This window comes from Rutilus rutilus (genome assembly GCF_951802725.1).
Source record: "Rutilus rutilus genome assembly, chromosome: 1".
NCBI lineage: Eukaryota > Metazoa > Chordata > Actinopteri > Cypriniformes > Leuciscidae > Rutilus > Rutilus rutilus.
Genome location: NC_140209.1, coordinates 50387719 through 50410568, shown reverse-complemented (window position 1 = coordinate 50410568; position 22850 = coordinate 50387719). Strand labels below are relative to the sequence as shown.

The following is a 22850-nucleotide window of genomic DNA, read 5'->3' as shown; positions in this document are numbered from 1 at the left end:
ATACTGTAATATAATTCATAACACATACACAACTAATTGGTTAGCTAGCACAGATTGTAATCTGAAAACATCCCATATTAGAAAGATTTACATCAGATTCAAGTTACCAATACTTTTATTCAAGATTTACATTATAAAAGTCTCAATTTCAATCACCACATCAACTCAGAACAAATGGTATCAGTCCAGTTTCTCGCTTTAACTCAACTCAACTCAACTTTTATTTATAAAGCACTTTCAAAACCATTAGAATGGACCAAAGTGCTGTCCATATGTAATCAATAACTCTAAAATACATACAAACATTAAGTTACATTAAAACAGGACACAAGAGAATCAAACAACAAATCACTCACAGTTCTCAGACCTAATCAAACGGCAAAAGCTTGATAAAATAAATAAGTCTTCAATTCCTTTTTAAAAATATCCATGCCTGACGAGGTTTTTAAAGATAATGGCAACACATTCCAAAGTGCAGGAGCCGCGACAGAAAAAGCGCGATCTCCACTACGCCTCAAGCGAGACCGTGGGACGGTTAGGAGCATGTTCTGAGAGGAGCGAAGGTGACGTTGAGACTGATAAGGAATTAACATGTCTTTTATATACTCAGGAGCTTGATCATGTAGTGCTTTAAAAACAAACATCAACACCTTAAGCCGCTTTTACACCGAAATTACCCGGAACAATTTGTCCCAGGAACTTTTTTCCCAGGAACCTTTTTTGCCCCAGACCGGTTGCTTTCTGCGTTTACACCGCGGTCTAAAGTACCGGGAAGGTAAACTGCGTGCAACTGCTCCTCCCAGTCTGCGACGGACAGTAATCAGTTTTGAGCGCCACATTTATAAGTATGGAGGAGATTCAAACTGTGCTGCAGTTATTGGTTTACTAACGAGGTAATTAACATAACAAAATAGACGAGCACTGATACTAAAGCGTGTTCAGAAAGCTCGTATGCGTATAAAATTAGACAAGGTATTTCCTTTTGCGCAAATACGCTTAAAAAAAGCCTGAACCCCGTCTATCAATCATAAATAGTGACAGTCTTGTAAATAGTTGTTTGTTACCAACCTCAATGCGCTATTTCAATCCTATGGTTTGCCTTGCAATAGATGTCAATGTGTAAACATAATGACTTAATATTAAAAGCTGTCGCAGAAAAGAGACGAGCACTGATAAAGCGTGTTCAGAGCTCGTAATGCTAACGTTAGATATAAAATTGTATGTTATCAGCTATTGCAGACATTGGCCGTGAGATGGCTGTGACGAACGCGCAGAAAGTTTCCTCTTCCACAAATACCCAAATAATAAAGACTGAAACTCGTCGCCAGTCCCCCAGTTTTTTTTTATTAAATTCCATATTTGCAGACAGACAACTTTACTGCATGAAGCCACTTTTTAAAAGGGAGGTTAAAAATAAAGAAAATGCTGCGTGGAGTCATCCAACCAAAATGCGGCGTGAACACAACCAATCAGCTTGTGCAGCGCACAAGTCCCACCCCTGAAAGTTCCTGAACTTTGAAAAAGTACTACCTCATGAGCAGGGACTATCGGAGGGGGAAATATTTACCCGGAACTTCATTTAGACCCTGGTTCCTGCGGTGTAAACACATCGAGTACCAGCCCAAAGTTCCTAGTTCCTGGGGAAAGTTCCTGCGGTGGAAACGCGGCTTTATATTGTATTCTGTATCTAACAGGTAGCCAGTGAAGGGATATCAATAAAGGTGTTATGTGATCCCGTTTTCTGGTATTTGTTAAAAATCTCGCTGCAGCATTTTGGACACGCTGAAGACGAGTAACCAGTGATTCACTTATGCCATTTAATCAGTGTATTTGCTCTTTGTTGGGAAAAGAGGCCAAAGCAAGACCATCGTATCTGCATTTTCAATCTGTATTGTCCTCCTGTATAAGTCACCTCACTGCTCTTGCGGTTCCCCCTCATTCTGTTCCCAGTATTTTCTCTTGCGTTTTCTCTCCGCCATGACCAAGGCACCAAAGACGGTCACAATCACAGTAGCAGTGATGACTAACACAGTAACGGTCTCAGCCACACACAACTGGCTGTCCACCCAAGCCAAAGAGGCTCCGGCAAGCTGCCAGGGCTCCCGACATGTTACGTTGTGATAGTCGTCCACAAGGAGGTGCCGCACACTAAAGCCTGTTTTATACTTCTGCGTCGAACTGCCGCCGTAGCTACGTCGTAGGCTGTGTGTAGCGCGCGTACCCTACGGCGTACCCTGACGTGCACCTCTCCAAAAATGTAACAACGCGTCAATTCTACGCGGACACAAGCGCTGTGATTGGTCTGCCAGAACCCCTCCCTCGGGGTTTCATGCTCCCCAGGTGCGCGTCAACGTGGACAACGACACAGAAGTATAAATTAAAACCAACACGTTGCCTACGGCGTATAGGCTCCGCCGTATGTCCGACGCAGAAGTATAATGAGGCCTTAAGCAGCTTGCTGAAGACACGGTGCAGGTCGCAGTCACAGTTCCACGGGTTCCCAGCCAACTGCAGGTGCGTAGCAGCCGTGTGCAAGCTCAGCAATGTCTTGAAGTTCAGGTGTTCCAGATGATTCGCCTCCAAGCCCAACAAAGAAAGACTGTGTAATGGTGCTAGTGCATTTACCTCGATCCGAGAGATGTTGTTGTTCCCCAGGAGCAGAACTTCAAGTCCGGGCAGCATGGTGAGGGATCCGTCTCGCAGAACACCCAGGTGGTTCCCTTGGAGGTAAAGGTGGCGCAGGCGGGACAGGCCTCGGAACGCGCCAGGTTCAACAGATTGGATACGATTGTGGCTGAGGTCCAGCTTCTCAAGGTTCTCCAGATGTTCTAGGCCTGGAGGTTTCAACAGCACCAGTGCATTGTGGTCCAGCCGCAATTCACGTAGGGAAGACAGGCTCTCAGAGAAATTAGGAGGGATCTTAGTGAGGTTGTTACGACTCATGTCCAGCTTCTCCAGAAAGGACAGAGAGAAAAAAGCCTGTGGGGAAACAGACATTTGGTTAAATGTATACGGTAGAGGTTGAACGACAGCAGATTTTTTAAAAGTTGACATTTATGTGATTAAAATCGAATCGACTAGTCGCTGATGACGTCATTGATGCACAAATAAGCCTGAACCTCGAGCTGAGACTCGAACGCTGGTTGCTTTGTGCACAGCAGTGGCATATGACACAGCGCTGCCCACAAGGCTATTGCTCCTACATAACAGCTTATTTTTATCAGTTCTTTTGTCATTGGGTCGTTATATTTCTCACAGATTTCTGCTCGTTCTGAATCAGATACAGATAAAGTAGCAATTTAGTAGTAATTTTGGGCAGGGTTTAAGTTTCAATTTTGATTTTGGCTTCCAACGATTATGAAAACATGATTCCGCTCTCCGTTCCTTCCTTTAAAGTGGTGTGCTGTCGCCCATACGTAACATACAAATAAGCCGAATCATCTAATGCCACCTGTAAAAGTGTATTGAGCTGCAAAAGAGGCGGCTTTCTGCCCGTGCAATCCGAGATGGAGAGAAACATGGACAAGTACAGACTACTCTGGGCTTCGCGTGTGTGCTTAAATGGACAAATACATGCAAAAATGTAAAAATGTCCATCTTGGGTCCTTTAAAAAACGCATTCAGTTGTCTTCAGTGACATAAGAGCTGGGTAAGTAATCAAATGCTTGTTAGTATATTAGGTCTGTGCATTTGGTCTTAAAGTGACAGCAGCCTAATAAACCTTCTGCTCTCTCTGTCATTTAATGTTAATCAAACAACAAAAGAAAATGAGAGATTAATTCACTGCTCTTCTCTGAATAACTTTAATAAGTTAGTAACTTTAATAAGAATCAATTTATATTTAATTCATATGAGCCAGGCATTACTGACACTGCCGCAATCAAGCCGGAATCGGGGCGTTAACACACGCCGATGCCGAGTCTGAGCCGCAGGCGCCGCGGGGCAGCCGAGCTCAGGCCGATTAAGGGAGAGTGGGGCACAAAGTAACGCTTTTTTACTTTCTCAGTTTGTTTAAATCTACTTAGGGTTCAGAGTATTTCTTTTTTCCCACATTAATTCCACACGTCTAGTACAATGATGTGGTTTTGTTTTATTAATACAGTCGCCTAGCCTATACACTTTTTTCTTGATATAGGCTACCCCAAAAGAATGGAAGTGAAATGTGACAACATGCCCCGCACATTGTAACATAACCATATGACAGATTAAAATGCTATCTGATCCAATCAAACAAAAATACAAGACAAACTAAAATATTTTTCATATAAAATAATGACATTTTTTAATAATCGAAAATAAACTAATTTTTGAGTTTGACTACGAACACAGGAAAACACAGGTATGCAACATAGTTCAAAACATTAATAATTAGCAATTTCTGAACATTGACTCTCAGTTTTTATTTTATTTCAATTTTGTCTCTATATAGTGTTGATATGGCAACTAGTAGGCTAAATACACTAAGTTTCATGCTAGCATGTGTGGAAGAAGTATTTAAAACAAGTACTAAAATTAATGCCAGTCATTAATATGTTTACATTCATTAATGTATTCATACAAAGAAATAACTGTATGAATATATTAATGAATGTAAACATATTAATGACTGGCCATCATTTTAGTACAAGTGCGTGTTACAACTAGCCCCGCGTTACTTTGTGCCCCGCGGTCCCCTATGCTATCTGGGCTGTCTGTGAAACCAGGTCATTTTTTTCTTATTGTAAAGAACACAATTTAATAATCTGTAGAACCGTTTTTCCACTAAATAATGGTTCATTTTGAAGAACCTTTAACATCCATGGAACTTTTCACTTCCACAAGATTTTTTAAAATGTTCTTCACACAACGAAAAAATGATTCTTAGTTTTAAGTTAGGTTAGGTCCCCCTTTAGGAATCTTTATTTTTTAAGAGTGTAAAGAACCTTTAGTGTAATGTATGGAAAGGTTCCCTGAATGTTAATGTTCTTCATGCAATATCAATGGCAATACAAAACTTTTCTTTTTGAGTAGGCTATGTATATGGATTGAATAGCCTAAATGGTCCTACCTGCGTATGAAGAACCTGGATGCTGCTGTCCGAGAGCACTAGAATACGTAAAGACCAAAGGCCAGCGAAAGCTCGACTCCGGATCTCCGTAAGCTTGTTTCCTCCAAGGTCTAGGAGCCAGGTGCCGTGGGGAAGTCCATGTGGAATATCCTCAAAACCCCTGGCATGGCAGTCCACCAGGTCTGAGTGTTCATAGCACTGGCAGAGGTGACTACACAGTCTTGAGCTCCTCGACGGAGAAAGAAAGAGTAAAAGCATCGCGACAGAAGGCAACATGATGTGATGACAGATTCCAGAGATCTACCTGGAGCTCTAACAAAACGTGAAATGTTTGACCAGGACGTCGATTAACGGATCCTCAGCTTTCTACGGAAGAGGAGCGAGATCTCTGTGATAAACGCAGTTTCCATTTGTTTAGGACAGACTTTTACAGATGGGCAGAATATTCGCAGGCTGCAGTGCAGCTGGAATATCTGTCAGAAGCACTTAATCGCCTTAAAACCATATGCGACTCAATATCTAAGCCCCCTCCCCTCCCCTCCCCTCCCCACACGGTCACACACTGAAACAGTAATAAATTACATACATAGGCCTACTAGTAGTAGCAGCATGCAAATAATGCGTAAAAACAGAATTGTTATACTGTTTTATTCCTTTCCGCATCTAAATATACGGGGGGAAAAACGTTCTTGTCAGCGTTTTTTCCCAATTACTCCGGCTCCACACCAAGGCAAGCAGCGCACAGGTGATGGGAAGACGATTTTGTGATGGGAAACAATCTCTGGTTGTTTCAGAGAACCGGGGGGGATTCTTTTACGTTTTAATTTACATTGCTGTTTACTGCAAATGGATTTGCGATGAATTTTTGTTTTTGTTTTTTTTGTGCCAGTTGGCTGCAGCCATGATTCAGCTAAAAAAACAGTAGGTTAATTTAGAAATGCATTAAACCGTGCTAAAATTCATTAACATCAGTGTGCTCAAACTTTTGTTTATTTTAATACATTATTTTAATGTATTAAAATCGTATGTATTTATGACTACATATTCATTTACACAAATGTGCTTATATAAATCGTGTAAACATTTCCAGAGCGATATTTGTAACAATCAATCTATTTCAAACGATTTAAGATGAGTCGAAAAGACTGGACTCAAAAGAACAGTTTGTGCGCTCTGAAGGACAGGGGCAGATGTCACATTTGGTCATAATCCAATACGTTTTAAACCACGGATATCCGTGTGTAACGTAGCCAACGTTGCATTTTCTTTTTATTTAAAATAACTTCATATAAAGTTCTTATAGTGTCCACATAGGCGTCGATTTCGGGGGGGACGGGGGGGACGCGTACCCCCCAGATTTCGTCATGAGTCATTTTGTACCCACCACTTTTAACTTCCGTCCATATTAATTTGACTTTTGGTTCGATTTTTTTGACCGTTTTCAGTGGTTGTGAGGAGCAATATGAGAGAGAAATTTGGTAATCATTGTCTGACCCAACAAAAAAAAACATTATAATATTCATTTTATTTTATTTTCCGTGTTCGCATTTATGAGGGAAAAAACAACGTGTCAGTTTAGGTTACGGACCAGAGCGCTCTGAAAGCGGCACTAAAAGACTGCTTTAAAACTTTCACAGAGACCTCAAACAGAACAGCTGCCTTTCTTTAAAGTGAATTTCGTTTTGTATTAATTATATCTTAATTTTAATCAATGTTTCATGAACCAATGGATTTAATATAGCTATAAAAAGTAAATATAGCAGAATCATACGTGACGCATTGCTGCCACATACATATTATTTTTTCACCTCAATTATGTCTACTAACGAGATCTTATGTCGTTTTAAAATAACTATGCATTTTAATTGTTTATTAATGAACTAGTCTTTTCTAAATCAGTGTAAGCTGCCTGCATACATATCTCCACATCTCCGCTGTAATGTAGCCTAGATGCGCCTTTCATACGGACAGGATTACATAATCAGATGGTAGCTACCGTATTTGCTTTCGATTGGATTTTTTTTTCGTTGGTGGACATTTTTTTTAGTAACTTTATAGTTATATTTCTCATGTCTGTGAGGCTTGTCTATACACTGTTTGTCAGTTCATTTTTGAGGCGCGCTCCAATTCACAGAGATCATGAAAGCGCGCCCTGTTCGTTTTCTTTTATTTTACAAAGGCACCTTCGTTTTCTTTTATTTTACAAAGGCACACCGTTTTCTTGTTGCTGTGAGTTTACACAAATAAAAGTAGTTGCGACTGATGTATTATTATATTCTGTATGACCAGAAATGGAGTATTTTAAGTTGTTTCCACTGTTGATAGGAAAATGCGAGTGATGGCACCGGCGCCTCCATCCACATAGGCTATAGTGCGCGCTCCATACTCCGCACAAACACTTGGATATGCGCTTCCTAATAGCAAACATTTATTTAGGTTAACGTTAGAGCGAGCGGCCATGCCAGACGGATAATCCTCTTCATGTTTAACTAATCAAATTCTGTTGCATTTTATTGCGGCAGTTTGAAAAGGGCGGCTGAAACACTTAGCCTATACAGACAAACGCCCAACGCTGGTGTTTTTCTTTAAACAAATTCGTTTAGGCTTTAAAATAAATATTGTTTATGGGCTAATTAATGCCACAATAATTTATTTATTTTATTTGTTTTGCATTGAATACCATTGCATATGTTCATTGAATGCATTGAATATTTGCTATGCACCGCTATGCCATCCTCCCATAGAAAGACACGTTAAGAGCCACCTATTTTCCTTATAATAAAGGGTTTCTACGAAAGGAAAACGCTTAATGTATAATTAAATGCATTGCGTTCATATTCTTTATCACTGAAGCTTTTTCTTTATTATAAGGGTGTATTATTCCATTAAAAAAGGGACTGTTTATAAGGTGACAATCCGTTATACATCTTGAAGATTTTTGTATTGTATTGTATCTTCTGTTACAAACACGAAGATTGACATTTCGTTAATTAAACAAAATAAAAACACAAGGTGTAAAAAATAAACAACTTAGGCTATGTTCTGTTAGATGTGTTTTGACTAGTTTTTGTTTAATTATATCTCTATGAAGATATAGCCTATTAACAATCATTCATAATCATTACTTTTACGAAGTGGACGAGCGGAGCGGAATATTCAGAAATGCGCTCTCCACTCACGAGCTCTGATCGGATTCGGAACAAACCCGAACCTCACTGTCTGCTGAACTTGCGCAGAAACATCAAAATATAACCAGCTTTTTAAAATGTTTTTTTTAAACTAAACACTATTTTAGCACAAATGAGCTCATTGGCGATTTTTTTATAATTATTGACAAAATTAGAATATAGTAAAAGTTTTTTTTTTTTTTTTTTTTTTTTTGGGTGGGCCTGTTGAAAAGTGGGGCCGTGCCTGAGCTACAGGACATCGTCTTCCAAAACATAACCTGCGCGAAAGAGAGAAAAAAATGAATGCGTCATTGTACCCAGCACTTCTGAAAATGCACTTCCGAATGCGTCTCTGTCCCCAGCACATTTCAAACCAAACTGACGCCCATGAGTGTCCAATGTGATTTAATTACGCACAATATTCTCAGCCAAATTCCTGATGTTTAAATTTAGAAATGTCAATGCCAGCCGAGAGATTTATTATATAACACAGAATTACTGCTGTATATCCCCTGAATTTAGTCTCAAATGGATTTTTTAAGACGCAAGCGGATTACGGATTTTTTAACCCATTTTGAACGGATCCGCCTTATATGCCGACTTAAAGAGACAGTACACCCAAAATAAAGTTATTATTTACTCACCATTCGATACCCATATCCTACTATACGTTTATTTTTCCGTTGTACACAAAGTTATGCATGAATGAAAGCCTCCCTTAGTCACCATTCATTTTGGTTATATGATAAAAAATAACGTCAATGAATCTTGACTGAGACTAACAGTCCATACTATTATGTCTGGTGTTTCTTTTTGCGTTTCAAGTACAAACCCCCCTCTGTTACATTTGGGTGAACGTGCCAAACTCACGACTCAGCGGTCCAACCCAACACCATGTGCGATGGGGGGTCAGGGGCAGAAATACGAGATCATGTGGGATTAAATAATGCATATGTTTGTACATGAATAATGGAAAAACCCTCAACATCAATGATTCATTCCAGTCAAAGGCATATTTTGGCTGTAAATATTCATTCAAACTCATTAAACAATGGCAAGGGATCCCCTCCGATTCACTGAAAATGAGTCACCAACTTATTCTGTCCCCAATATGTGACCACAGAATATAGGGTTACTATTGAAGATGCAGTGGAAGACAACCAGTTGACTCAGACATTATTATAGGCTAACAGTATATCATTTAACAAGTTAAACAAATTAACATGAACCAATTCTGAATAAAATAAAAGAGGGATAAACACAAGACAAGTGAGATTTTTCTCTTTTTTTATTTCTTCATAACTATTTAAAATAAAAAATAAAATACTGCGAAAGAAACCTATGGGCGAACAGCATCCTTGTCAACACACAGCGATATAAACTGGTATGCAACCCGGATACACGTCACAGCTTGGCGCCACTGCTTGAGCCTCAATCAGGCTACGAGGTTCACGAGGCTGGGATGGGGAGGATTTTGGCTTCGAGCCAGTGCCACCCATACCCCCCGTCCCAGTCTCTTAACATGGCAAGATATCACTTTAACATTTCTTTTTCCCAAACAGGTGATTACAAATATTCCCGTTCAGAAAGAAATCAGTTCTGTCGCGAGAGATGAGCAAGATATGAGCCGTCTTACGCTGACACATATCTGAAGAAAATTGACCGTCGCTGGAATAACGAAGGAATGCAAGAAGTCAAAGAGAGGTGTGAGTCTCTCATTGGTCACTGCATGTACCCTTCCAGTTTGGATGTGTTTGGAAATAATAATAATAATAATACAAACAAACATTGCATCATAGAAAATGGTCCCACTATGGAAGAGGTATTCAAAATGGCAAGTACAGGACCAATATGGAAGAAAATGACAATAATATACCGCCAAGTAGTCTTGGCTCTCCATTTCTCTCTTGGTCAACTGCACCTGGAGCTGAAGAGAGACAACAAGACCACGTTCTACAAGTAAACTGAAAGGATGCTTACAGCACTCAAGAGTGTTACTCCTTCGTCTATCACTTAAAAAGTGACAAAAGTAAAAAAAAAAAGGGAGTTTTATATAAAAATAAGATGTTGGGTAGATGCTAAGTGCAACTCAATTTCCCATACTGTGCCTTCAGCCCATGATAATCCTAAACCTACAAAATAAACCCTGTATTTGCTGCTAAAGAAATCATACAATAGTTATCCAGTCTAACTTGGGAAAATTGTTTTTGTTCCACCCTCACACCCTTTCTACCACTAAAAAATGTGGCACAAAGCAAGATCATGGATTTGAACAGAAAATGTGAAAATGTAGTTCTGATGGCAAACCAAATGAGATGAAAAAAAAACACATGGGTTATTTAATGACAGGAGGAAAAAAAAAGGAGATCCAGCATGGTAGATTTAGTGAGTTAATAATGTTGGAAAGGATGTTTTCTATATGAAATGATATTTTAAGACAGCACTCTATTTTTGCCCTCTCTTTTGTCAGTGGAAGCATTTTTTCTCTTCAGATGTGTAGGACCGTCATCCCTGCTCAAAACGCTGAGTATCAGCTATCTCAACCTTTGTCTGGCAATTGGTTTAAAAAAAAATAAAAATAAAAAGAAAAACATCAGAAATTATTAATTTAAAACAAACAACACTTCCTTTGTCAGCATATTGTTTCCTCTCTCTGAGCCTGGGCTCATGATGATAAAGCAGAGTCCTTCTGTGTTTGTTGAGCTTGTTGTGAATGCGGCACTGATTTTTGGCTCTCCACATCCCGAAAATGTTTCTCAACCTGTGGACAGAGTACAAAGGTTAGAACAGTAAAATTCCTCACAATAATATAATTATGTTATTTATATCAACAGGATATTAATGGTAATTTTTAATATGAGTTAATGCTTGTACCTTATGTCTGTAAATTCCTGAGGAAAACGATTCTATGAAATCTAAAAGCTGACTTGTTCAACCTTAAAGGGATAGTTCACCAAAAAAAAAAAAAAAAAAAAAAAAAGGAAATTCTGTCATTAACTACTTACCCTCATGTTGCACCAAAACCCGTAAGTCTTTCGTTCATCTTCGGAACACAAATGAAGCTTTTTTTTATGAATTCTGGAGAGCTTTCTGTTCCTCCAAAGAGATCCTAAAACTAATCCATATACATTTAGGGGTGTGCACGAATATTCGACCTGTAATTATTATTCGAAAAATAAAATACAATTCGAATTTTACTACGTTGCTTTGCAGGCCGTTAATGCAGTGAATCCATGATAAATCCCAAGCACTAACTCGCAGTTATAATTCAATGCACTGGGTGGCGCTGTGGAGCGTGTTAAGTTGATTGTATTTGATCACATAATATCGTCGTCTGACTCGGGAAGTTTGGAATTACTTTAAATCAAATTAATTTATTAAACTGATTTATTATAATATCACGACACCACCACAATGAGAAATTTCAATAAATCCAAACAGCAGTCGAATGAGGAAAGACGGCGGTCCATCACTGCATTCACGACTGCAGGTAAGCGCAGCTATACCCCGAGTGAATCGTGATCCGAGATGATAACTTTAACTTATATAATAGCAAAATTATTTTGAGACATATGCTTCCTTGAAGTTTCGTCAAGGGAGACAGGTTTAAGAACAGAAAACGCAAAGTGCTGTTAGAAACTTCTACTGTTGGTATTATTGTTTTTCTCAACATGAACGTGAAACAATATAAAAAACACGATAACCATGCTGACTCGAGTGCATACGTACGTTCTGTACGATAACTGCGCAGTCTGCTTTATTGGCGTTTTTTCCATTGGCGCTGCTTGAGCTTAAATGCTTTTGTTCTTCAAACAACAACAAAAAAACAACAACAACAACGTCTTTCTCGTTAAACGTCATTTAAATAAACGAATATTCGATTTTTATGAGCCCAAATATTCAAATACAATATTTTTGAAACATGCCCATCCCACCGTGGTTTAATTCAAATTTTCTGAAGAGACACGATCGTTTTTTATGATGAACAGATTTAATTGAGGTATTTAGCTATTATTCACATTTAAACACTGATTAAAAAATATAAACAAACTACTGAACCTGCTTGACATGCGAGAACAAACCTCATTGGTTCTTGTGGAAGCTCAAATGTGCTGCATGACACAAGAGTGAACCTCATTGGTTCTTGCTGAAGCTCAAACATGTTGCGTAACACGAGAATGAACCTCATTGGTTCTTGTGAAATCTCAAACTTGCTGCGTAACACACGAGAATGAATCTCATTGGTTCTTGCTGAAGCTCAAATGTGCTGCGTAACAAACGTGTTACGTAACACGAGAATTAACCTCATTGGTTCTTGCTGAAGCTCAAAAGTGTTGCGTAACACGAGAATGAACCTCATTGGTTCTTATGAAATCTCAAATGTGCTGCGTAACACACGAGAATGAACCTCATTGGTTCTTGCTGAAGCTCAAATATGTTGCGTAACACGAGAATGAACCTCATTGGTTCTTGTGAAATCTCCAACTTGCTGCGTAACCATAGACAGTATATAAACTGGACACAGCGACCCCATAGGTTTCAACGGAGAGAAGTGGAGCAAATTAGAAGCCCTCACTTCCTGATGGCTGAGCGTACGGCGCAGACTCAAACTGAGCTTGACGACGTGAATGTGATGTGAGCAGCCTGTCTGACAGTTGTAAGTCTTCTAGTAGCAAGTCTTCTAGTAGCTGTGCCAAACGAAATCTGAACCATTCCCTTTCGAATCTCGCAGAGACTGAGAGCGTGAGTAGGAGCTGTCCATGAGCTTGCAGCAGGAGCAATGTCATGACTCTCTATGGGCTTCTCCCTTGACTTTATGCCTCCACGCCCCCCCGATTGACTGCGAGCTTCTCTTCCTGTCTCTACGGTAATTTCCAGAGAGTCGCGTGGTTATGGCGCAATCGTTAGCCTACTTTTACAAAAACTGCTTCTACGGGGCCATAACGTAAGATACAAGGTAATGGAGCCTTTTATACATTGTCGTGTTTCTTTAGAAATAAACAATGGACAAATGGAGTCTTTAAACGCCTCAGATGTAAAGTTATTCGCTGTCAATGTGACGCCAAAAAAAATGGGAGTCAATGGGATGCTAACAGCAGGTGAAGGCTTGTTAGCCAATGGCGACTCCCGGGGGTGGTACGGAAACCGAGCGCTCGATTACCCCCCTGTGGGTTACCCCCCACGAGAATGAACCTCATTGGTTATTATGAAATCTCAAACGTGCTGCGTAACACACGAGAATGAACCTCATTGGTTCTTGCTGAAACTCAAATGTGTTGCGTAACAAGAATGAACCTCATTGGTTCTTGCTGAAGCTCAAACGTGCTGCGTAACACGAGAATGAACCTCATTGGTTCTTGCTGAAGCTAAAACGTGCTGCGTAACAAGAATGAACCTCATTGGTTCTTGCTGAAGCTCAAATGTGTTGCATAACACGAGAATGAACCTCATTGGTTCTTGTGAAATCTCAAACGTGCTGCGTAACACGAGAATGAACCTCATTGGTTCTTGCTGAAACTCAAATGTGCTGCGTAACAAACGTGTTACGTAACACGAGAATGAACCTCATTGGGTCTTATGAAATCTCTAACGTGCTGCGTAACACACGAGAATGAACCTCATTGGTTCTTGCTGAAGCTCAAACGTGCTGCGTAACACACGAGAATGAACCTCATTGGTTCTTGCTGAAGCTAAAACGTGCTGCGTAACAAGAATGAACCTCATTGGTTCTTGCTGAAGCTCAAATGTGTTGCATAACACGAGAATGAACCTCATTGGTTATTATGAAATCTCTAACGTGCTGCGTAACACACGAGAATGAACCTCATTGGTTCTTGCTGAAGCTCAAACGTGCTGCGTAACACACGAGAATGAACCTCATTGGTTCTTGCTGAAGCTCTAACGTGCTGCGTAACACACGAGAATGAACCTCATTGGTTCTTGCTGAAGCTCAAACGTGCTGCGTAACACACGAGAATGAACCTCATTGGTTCTTGCTGAAGCTAAAACGTGCTGCGTAACAAGAATGAACCTCATTGGTTCTTGCTGAAGCTCAAATGTGTTGCATAACACGAGAATGAACCTCATTGGTTATTATGAAATCTCAAACGTGCTGCGTAACACGAGAATGAACCTCATTGGTTCTTGCTGAAACTCAAATGTGCTGCGTAACAAACGTGTTACGTAACACGAGAATGAACCTCATTGGGTCTTATGAAATCTCTAACGTGCTGCGTAACACACGAGAATGAACCTCATTGGGTCTTATGAAATCTCTAACGTGCTGCGTAACACACGAGAATGAACCTCATTGGTTCTTGCTGAAGCTCAAACGTGCTGCGTAACACACGAGAATGAACCTCATTGGTTCTTGCTGAAGCTCAAACGTGTTGCGTAACAAGAATGAACCTCATTGGTTCTTGCTGAAGCTCAAATGTGTTGCATAACACGAGAATGAACCTCATTGGTTCTTGTGAAATCTCAAACGTGCTGCGTAACACACGAGAATGAACCTCATTGGTTCTTGCTGAAGCTCAGATGTGTTGCGTAACACGAGAATGAACCTCATTGGTTCTTATAAAATCTCAAACGTGCTGCGTAACACACGAGAATGAACCTCATTGGTTCTTGCTGAAGCTCAAACGTGTTGCGTAACAAGAATGAACCTCATTGGTTCTTGCTGAAGCTCAAACGTGCTGCGTAACACGAGAATGAACCTCATTGGTTCTTGCTGAAGCTAAAACGTGCTGCGTAACATGCAAGAATCAACCTCATTGGTTCTTGCTGAAGCTCAGATGTGTTGCGTAACAAGAGAATGAACCTCATTGGTTCTTATGAAATCTCAAACGTGCTGCGTAACACACGAGAATGAACCTCATTGGTTCTTGCTGAAGCTCAAACGTGTTGCGCAACAAGAATGAACCTCATTGGTTCTTGCTGAAGCTCAAACGTGCTGCGTAACACGAGAATGAACCTCATTGGTTCTTGCTGAAGCTCAAATGTGTTGCATAACACGAGAATGAACCTCATTGGTTCTTGTGAAATCTCAAACGTGCTGCGTAACACACAAGAATGAACATCATTGGTTCTTGCAGAAGCTCAAACGTGTTGCGGAACATGCGAATGAACCTCTTTGGCTCTTGCACGTCGAGCGAACATGCTCGAGCGTTTACCATTTACCGTCACAACTGATGTGCGAGTTGATAAATGTTTATATGCGAATATAAGCCTAAATGCAATCTGTTCATAAAGCGAGTCTTATTAGAACATTTTGGACTAAACCACTCAATTCATATGGATTAGTTTTACGATCTCTTTATGAACTTTTTGAAGTGTCAAAGTGTAATTTGCATTGAGGGACAGAAAGCTCTCAGATTTCATCAAAAAGATCTTCATTTGTGTTCTGAAGATGAATGAAAGTCTTACGGGTTTGGAACAACATGAGGGAGAGTAAATAAATGATAACATTTCTTTTTGGGTGAACTATCCCTTTAAAGACTCATTAAAACAACCTGATCAATGCAGTTTTCTGAGCAAAAGAAAATGAGCAAAAACCTATAGAAGTGCTCATCTGTCCCCAACAAATACATTAAAATATATGTATTTGAATATATTTTAAAATGTAATTTATTCCTGTGATTTTAAAGCTGAATTTTCCGGTCTTCAGTGTCACATGATCCTTCAGAAATCATTCTAATGATGATTTGATGCTCAAGAAACATTTGATTATTATCAGTTGAAAACAGCTGTGCTGCTTAATCTACATGGAAACCAAAATACATATTTTTCAGGATTCTTTGACAAGAAATCAATTTAACGTGTCCTTGCTAAACAAATTTCATTATAAAAAAAAAAAAAAAAAAAAAAATTATATTATGTTATATTATATATACAGTGCTATGTATAAGTGAATACACCCATGCTAAAGTTGACTAAAAAGAGGAATAAAAAAATCATATTTGGGACATTGAACTTAATGCCTTAATTTACAAAACTAGGAAAAATCCAACCTTTAAGGACACCAATTTTCTTTGTGAATGAATAATGTATCGTAAATAAATAAATGTTCTTCCTTAAAATACAGGGTGCGTAAGTGTGGACACCCCTATGTTAAATTCCCATAGAGGCAGGCAGATTTTTATTTTTAAGTATTTTTTTTTAATTTTTATTTTAGGATACTATGCATCCTGATAAAGTTCCCTTGGCCTTTGGAATTAAAATAGCCCCACATCATCCCATAGCCTTCACCATACCTAGAGATTGGCATGGGGTACTTTCCATAAGATCATCCCTCAATGCAAATCAAACTAGCTATTAGGCTAACTGAAATAAAACCATGCCAATCTCTAGGTATGGTGAAGGCTATGTGATGATGTGGGGCTATTTTAATTCCAAAGGCCAAGGGAACTTTATCAGGATGCATAGTATCCTAAAAAATAATAAAAAAAAATACTTAAAAATAAAAATCTGCCTGCCTCTATGGGAATTTAACATAGGGGTGTACTCACTTATGCACCCTGTAATTTAAGGAAGAACATTTATTTACGATACATTATTCATTCACAAAGAAAATTGGTGTCCTTAAAGGTTGGATTTTTCCTAATTTTTTAAATTAAGGCATTAAGTTCAATTTCCAAAATATGATTTTTTATTCCTCTTTTTAGTCAACTTTAGCATGGGTGTATTCACTTATGCATAGCACTATATATATATATATATATATATATATATATATATCTTACTGACCCTAAACATTTTAATACTAGTGTACAATACAGTGCAGAGTTGAGACGACTTACTATTTTCCGCACGTGGCTTAAAGCGCTGCCCTCTTTGCCTTTACAGTTGTCCACTTGGTATGGCGGACTGATGACCACATCATCCATCACTAGGATGTTTTTCTCCTGCCATTTGCAGTCTTTGATGCTGCGGATGAAGACGAGGAGGAAGAAAGTGAGCGATTCATTGTTCAAGATAAAGTTGCTTGATATAATCTTAATTTACTCTTAATTTAAACACAAATCTGAGGATCGTTCACCATAATAAACAGAGCTCTAAAGCAGAGCATAATATCCAGATATCAATTTCAATTAGTATAGACTGTGATCAGTGTTGGGTTACTCTAAAAAAAGTCATTAATTACTGTTACTTATTACATTTTCAACGGTGTAATAAGATTATTGTGTGAATTACTCTCTCGGCCAGTTGAACAATACAAGGATAGATATTTATTTGAAAGAATTAAAAGAACAGTTTTATAATATGAAATTCAATAAATTATTCTTGAACTGACCAAAGTATTTAAAGGGAGAAAGTTACATTAAAAACATTTTATCATTAGACGTTACATTTTGATGTTAAATCCATTATTGTTTTATATAGAATTGCTCTATAATCTATACAGTATTTAATGCAATTACATCAAAAGTAACTAATTAAATGACAGAAAAATGAAGAGTAGCCCTTTTCTTAATTTTTTCAGGTAATTAAATCACATTAATTAATTACTTGGGAAAAGACGAATTGCGGGAAAGCCCAAAGGTTAGCCAATTGAAAGTGAACGTATCAGTTCGAGTCTCACTTACGTTTTATGAATGGTCTGGAACAGCAGTTGACCCTCTACAGAAACACCAGCACTAATTGCATAAGCTTGAGACAACTTATCTTCCTTTTCCGCCCGTGCTCTATTCACAAGCTGAAAACGGCAATGGAGAAATAAGATGACATTAATTATAACACCTTTCTTAATCATAGATTACTAGAGAGCAGAAGAAAATGGGATGTCATTTGGGCTCACCTTGCTAAAATTGAGAGTTGCTAAAGGGGGAGGAGTTTCAGCACGGTCACTGATGATGTCCACTTCGGACACATAGGCCAAGTTAACAAGCACCACGTCGCTGAGGTTGGGTTTACCACTGGACGGGGCGCATTCTGATACGGTCAAGAGTCAAGGTAGTTGTTTGGCAAATGTGTATTTATTAAAGCAATGTATGAGATAGAAGCCTCCTAGATGGGTATTATTATGGGATCAATGCTGTATATCAGCTGTAAGCCCTACTTTGTGTATTTCTCCACTCCAGTTTCACGTTTAGAATCTCATGTTAACAAACAGGATTAAATGACATGAATGTCTGTCATCCAGGAGATGAGTGTCATGGCGGAGGCTGCTTACTAGCATGACAGAGTGCAATCAGATATGAGCCGCATTCAACTTGGAGCGCGCAAGGACAAGACAACCTGTCACTCAAATGACATCACAGCAATAGCAAACCACAACCATTTAACGATACAGTCAAGTCTCGCCCTATATTTTTTCTTATGCGAAAAAATAATACTTAAAACAGGAAGAAAACCAAAGCAGCAAGCTAGTGATGTCAGCAAATTCTACATTACATCAGCTGTCAAGCTTTACGAGTGGCAAAAGAGCTGCTGCATGACTGGATTTGTAGCATTTGTGGGGGAACGGTGAAAAAGTGAGTAAAACAAACGATTATCAGTTTAAACTAAAGGTTGGACTTGATATAAGTGTTCCTTACAATTTACAAAGATCCAGTGATCCATGGATATTGACATGCAGCCAGGAATCGTGTTTCCTGACTGTTACGTCCTATGGTTTTTTCCTTCCCTTTCTCTCTTTCCTTTCACTCTTAGCAGGACGATGCGGCTACCTGATTGGTTCATCCATCTGTCAATCATCGAAATGCTTGGTGATGATACCAATGAGGGCGCGCCATATGCCTATAAAGAGCGCACCTGTGTGGGAAGCGGGAGATGATTTGCACGCTAGAGCACACTTGCTTTCACTTGATCGTTTTGTGATGCATGTTTGCCCTGTACCATTTTAGTGTTATGAGAAACGTGTTCTTTGAGAACTTGGTAAGAGGCTCATTTGGGCTATCTTTTCTGAGTATTTCGCCGTTTTTCTGTTCTGGTTGTTTGACCTGTTATTCAACGGGGAAAAGAAAAGAACAGTTGAGACATCACTTATATATCACTTATCAATTGTGTATAGAACACTAGTTTAGCGACATGAGCCACTCTTTGTAATTTTCATTTTTGTTAGCAAGGGTAGTTTATTCAGGGCGTCTTTGACGCTGAAGATCTTTTGTTTTTGTCTTTGATGAATGTTAATTTAGTCAGACTATACATTGTTTTGTTTATCTAGTAAGATTGGTTTTGGTTTTACTTCTTTCTTTGATTTGGCACTGTCTAGTTCTTTTCTCTTTACCTCTTTCTTTTGTGAACCTTTTCTTTGGTTTGTATAAGTTGTACATTTATGTAAATAATTATTTTGAGGTGTCCTTTTCCATCTCGTTTCTCATTGCAATAAATTATCACTTTACTTAAACTAGATTGGTTTGTGTGCGAGATGTTTTCCAGTACACGTTCAGTATTTTAATGTTGCACGCCTTATTCTCTAGACTAAAAGGGTTTGTAACACTAACATTTATATGTGCCTGATTTTGGACACCGGGGAAATACAATAGAGCAAATTTGCCTATGAACGCTTTATATACATACAACATAGGTAGGTCAAAATCCGCGTGTTCACTTATATTTTTTATATATTTGTCTCTCTGTGTTCTGTAGCTTTCGCCAGTCAGTAAAAATATACCTCAGATTTCTTGTCAAAACTATTTATAGTCAAATCTCTTTTCCTGGTAAAGAAGGCTGGCTCTGTTGTCGGCATTGAGCTTGAGTCACTCACAGCTACTGCAGAGAAACGGACCATGAGCAGATCGCCACCCACTACATAGCACGTTCATTAAACAGAGGAGCATGTTCATTGGCAGACTTCTGTCACTGTCATGCTCTACAGACAGGTTGAGGTGGTCCTTTGTCCCCAGGGCCATCCAGCTCTTCAATACCACACAAAGGGGGAGGGGAGAGATGGACTTTTAAGCAAGAGTGTGTCTCTCAGTTGTCTCTCTCTATTACTTTGACTTTTGTACAATTGTCGTGTAGGCTATTTTAGCCCTCCTACACAATCTGGACTTTGGTCATAACATCTAACATCTTCATCTTATAATTTATTCTCTGTCATGTATTGTTCTTATTCATAGCCAGCTAATAGTTAATATTCATAGTCATAGTTAATATTTTTTAATATATATGTTTTATTATTATTACTTTTATTTTTATTGTATGTGTGATATATGTGGATATGTGCTGTCTAAGCTACTGGATGCCTTAAATTTTCTTTAAAAAAAAAATCTATCTATCTATCTATCTATCTATCTATCTATCTATCTATCATTTTAGATGCGTTTAGTGTGTTTTTCGCGGCATTCACGCTAAAAACCAATGCTGCCGCTTAAGTCTTTTTGCTACGCAGTGGGCGTAACCGCAGTCACTTCAGCCGACAGTGACGTCACGCACATACTACCCTCTATTTTGATTTCATGGTGACTTTAAATATCCACATTTTTGTGCTTCATTTAAATAACCTTTCATGCAATTTGGCTTTCTATGCATTTTCAGACCAAGGACCAAACCTGAGCTTCTTTTGGTGATGGTTATCCATAATCTGTCATTGGAAAACTAATGCAATAGCTGGCCGAGCTAACCATCTGAAGAGGTCTGACAAAATCAGTTATATTGAGTTTCAGAAACCTCCCTATTTAGTATAGTTAAAGGCTCCTCAAACAAAAGTATTTAACACATAGAAACGAATGGCAGCACATCAGGAGGTTAGCCATACCATAGGGCATGGTGCATGCGAAAATGATATACTTTGTGTACAAATGCAGTGAAATGCTTAATTTAGATGCACACACCACAGTGATTGTGTGTTACGATGCGCATTATGTGTCAGGCAGAGAAACTCGTATGTTAGCGTTCAGGCTAGCTGACGCCCCCTAAGCACGCATGCGCAGATCTGTGTATGGGAGAGCATCAATGCTGTAGTTGACAGCCTGTCCACCCCTCATTCACTTCCATTATGACTTAGGCCGGTACTAACGATCAAACGATACTACAAATAAACATGCTAAACCCCTTCATTTTAAGTCAGAAGCATCAACGTTTTCGAAGTTGAATTTACCATTTTTTTAATGACCTTTCCAGTAGCTTGAGATTACTGTATAATGAGGCTAATTCACTAATGAATCGTTGAGACCGATTTATGAACCCGTTCGACTGGGTGAAAAGAATGCGCGAATCAAATCTTCTAGTTCCCCTATATGCACCGACTCGTTGTTCGCTCTCACAAAAATCTGAGGGTGGCAAACAAATTAAGTAAAATAAGGGAGATTCTCCATTTATTTATAATACATACGCCATTTTATATTTACGGTGGTGAAAGAATTAAGATTGTGTAAACATGACAAATTACCAATGACATATTGGGCAATAACGAAAATGGTTAACCATTATTATTTTGGGCGGTTTTGTCACTTTCTTCATAGTTTGATTATTCATAACAAAACACATTGACTTGCAGCTATTAGCTGGCGTAATGATATTATGATAAATGATATACAGAAAGGGCCAGCGAACCGATTCAAAAGACTCGACTCACTGATGTCAATCAGACATTGCCACGGCTTTGCGAGCGTTTCATGCTCCACAGAAATGAGCATAATGAACCACTAAATAGACAATATATACAGCATAACTAGACAATTAAAACTTCAATACAGCATTTGCTACATTACAGCGCACTTGTAAAATCTCTGATATGTCAAGCTGTTCTATGTACAGGACCCAGTATAATTAGGCCTATTATTCGTCGTTTGAAACACCATATTGCTTATAGTACACCATAACACATTAGAGCTAAATTTCATGTTGTGCGAGTCCAAATTTGTGTTTGATTGACATAAAGAGGATGTATTTTACACTCACACGCAACGAACTAAGGAGCACGAGAGAGAAGAATCTAATAACCAATCGGAGATTCTAATGCGCACCACCTGACTCGGCATGCGCGAAACACGGAAGCGAACGCCGAGTGGACTGACTTCACCGTGGTGAAAATATCTTTGGCATACCCGCAGACCAGGCCTCTTGCAGTTGTGGATCCCGACGATTCAATGACAAGCTGAGACGATAAAAGGATACTCAAAGTCAGCATCTTGGACGGGTAGTCAAAAGCGACGACCTCTCCTTGCAAGCGCTGCCCCAGGCATGTGAGGCAGGAGACATGGCTCCCGACGCTGAAATACTCCCCTGGTCCAGGAGCCGCCATCTTCTCCGCCAGGAAACGGGAGCAGTCGACTCGCCTCACGTAAACACGCGCAGCCGCGTCAGCATGGGTGGGCGCGCGAGTGGGCGTTCCGCGGGATGAATGAAGTGACGCGAAAACGGGCGCTGCAATTGAAGCCACGCCCGCTTTACTATGGAGTAGTAGATCATGAATATCTTACTACAGTGCGCTATATGCCCTCATTTAACCACTTCTCACTTACTCATCTTCCAGGTTTATACAGAAGATTATTTTGAAATTATAGGGGAGCCAGTCGGTATCTTCTGTGACCTAAATCAGAGGTTTTCAAACTTTTTGATGCCCCAGAGTGATCCCCGATTATGATGGTCTGCTTTTGAGGGACCCCCTTTAAGGCAGTTACATATTTTCAAGAATAAAGACCCTTTTATACAGTGAACAAGTATATAAATGTCTAAAATATCAGTTTACA

General features: G+C 39.2%; 2 protein-coding genes across 2 annotated transcripts; both read right to left on the bottom strand.

Annotated features, from left to right (window-relative positions):
• Positions 1 to 210: 210 nt before the first annotated feature.
• LOC311304784 (uncharacterized protein) lies at positions 211 to 5531 on the bottom strand. Its single transcript, XM_084432019.1, has 3 exons — positions 5048 to 5531; positions 2428 to 2979; positions 211 to 2168 (listed from the first exon to the last, which is right to left on the bottom strand). The coding sequence occupies exons 1-3, from the start codon at positions 5321 to 5323 to the stop codon at positions 1914 to 1916; spliced, it is 1083 nt and encodes a 360-aa protein (XP_084288145.1). The 5' UTR covers positions 5324 to 5531; the 3' UTR covers positions 211 to 1913.
• Positions 5532 to 9484: 3953 nt separating this feature from the next.
• lsm12a (LSM12 homolog a) lies at positions 9485 to 22475 on the bottom strand. The gene is made up of 5 exons (XM_084393441.1): positions 22276 to 22475; positions 18011 to 18144; positions 17799 to 17908; positions 17013 to 17139; positions 9485 to 10975 (listed from the first exon to the last, which is right to left on the bottom strand). The coding sequence occupies exons 1-5, from the start codon at positions 22400 to 22402 to the stop codon at positions 10880 to 10882; spliced, it is 594 nt and encodes a 197-aa protein (XP_084249567.1). The 5' UTR covers positions 22403 to 22475; the 3' UTR covers positions 9485 to 10879.
• Positions 22476 to 22850: the final 375 nt, after the last annotated feature.

Bases quoted from the DNA above. Each gene is read 5' to 3' on its own strand.
- LOC311304784 (XM_084432019.1), bottom strand. From the start codon at position 5,323: ATGTTGCCTTCTGTCGCGATGCTTTTACTCTTTCTTTCTCCGTCGAGG. The intron at 2,980-5,047 runs GTAGGACCATTT...GTTTCCCCACAG, and splicing joins TCCAGGTTCTTCATACGCAG to GCTTTTTTCTCTCTGTCCTT. The intron at 2,169-2,427 runs GTCGGACATACG...AGTTCGACGCAG, and splicing joins AGGCCTCATTATACTTCTGC to AAGTATAAAACAGGCTTTAG.
- lsm12a (XM_084393441.1), bottom strand. From the start codon at position 22,402: ATGGCGGCTCCTGGACCAGGGGAGTATTTCAGCGTCGGGAGCCATGTC. The intron at 17,909-18,010 runs GTGAGCCCAAAT...TGCCGTTTTCAG, and splicing joins CAACTCTCAATTTTAGCAAG to CTTGTGAATAGAGCACGGGC. The intron at 17,140-17,798 runs GTAAGTGAGACT...CTTCATCCGCAG, and splicing joins TTCCAGACCATTCATAAAAC to CATCAAAGACTGCAAATGGC.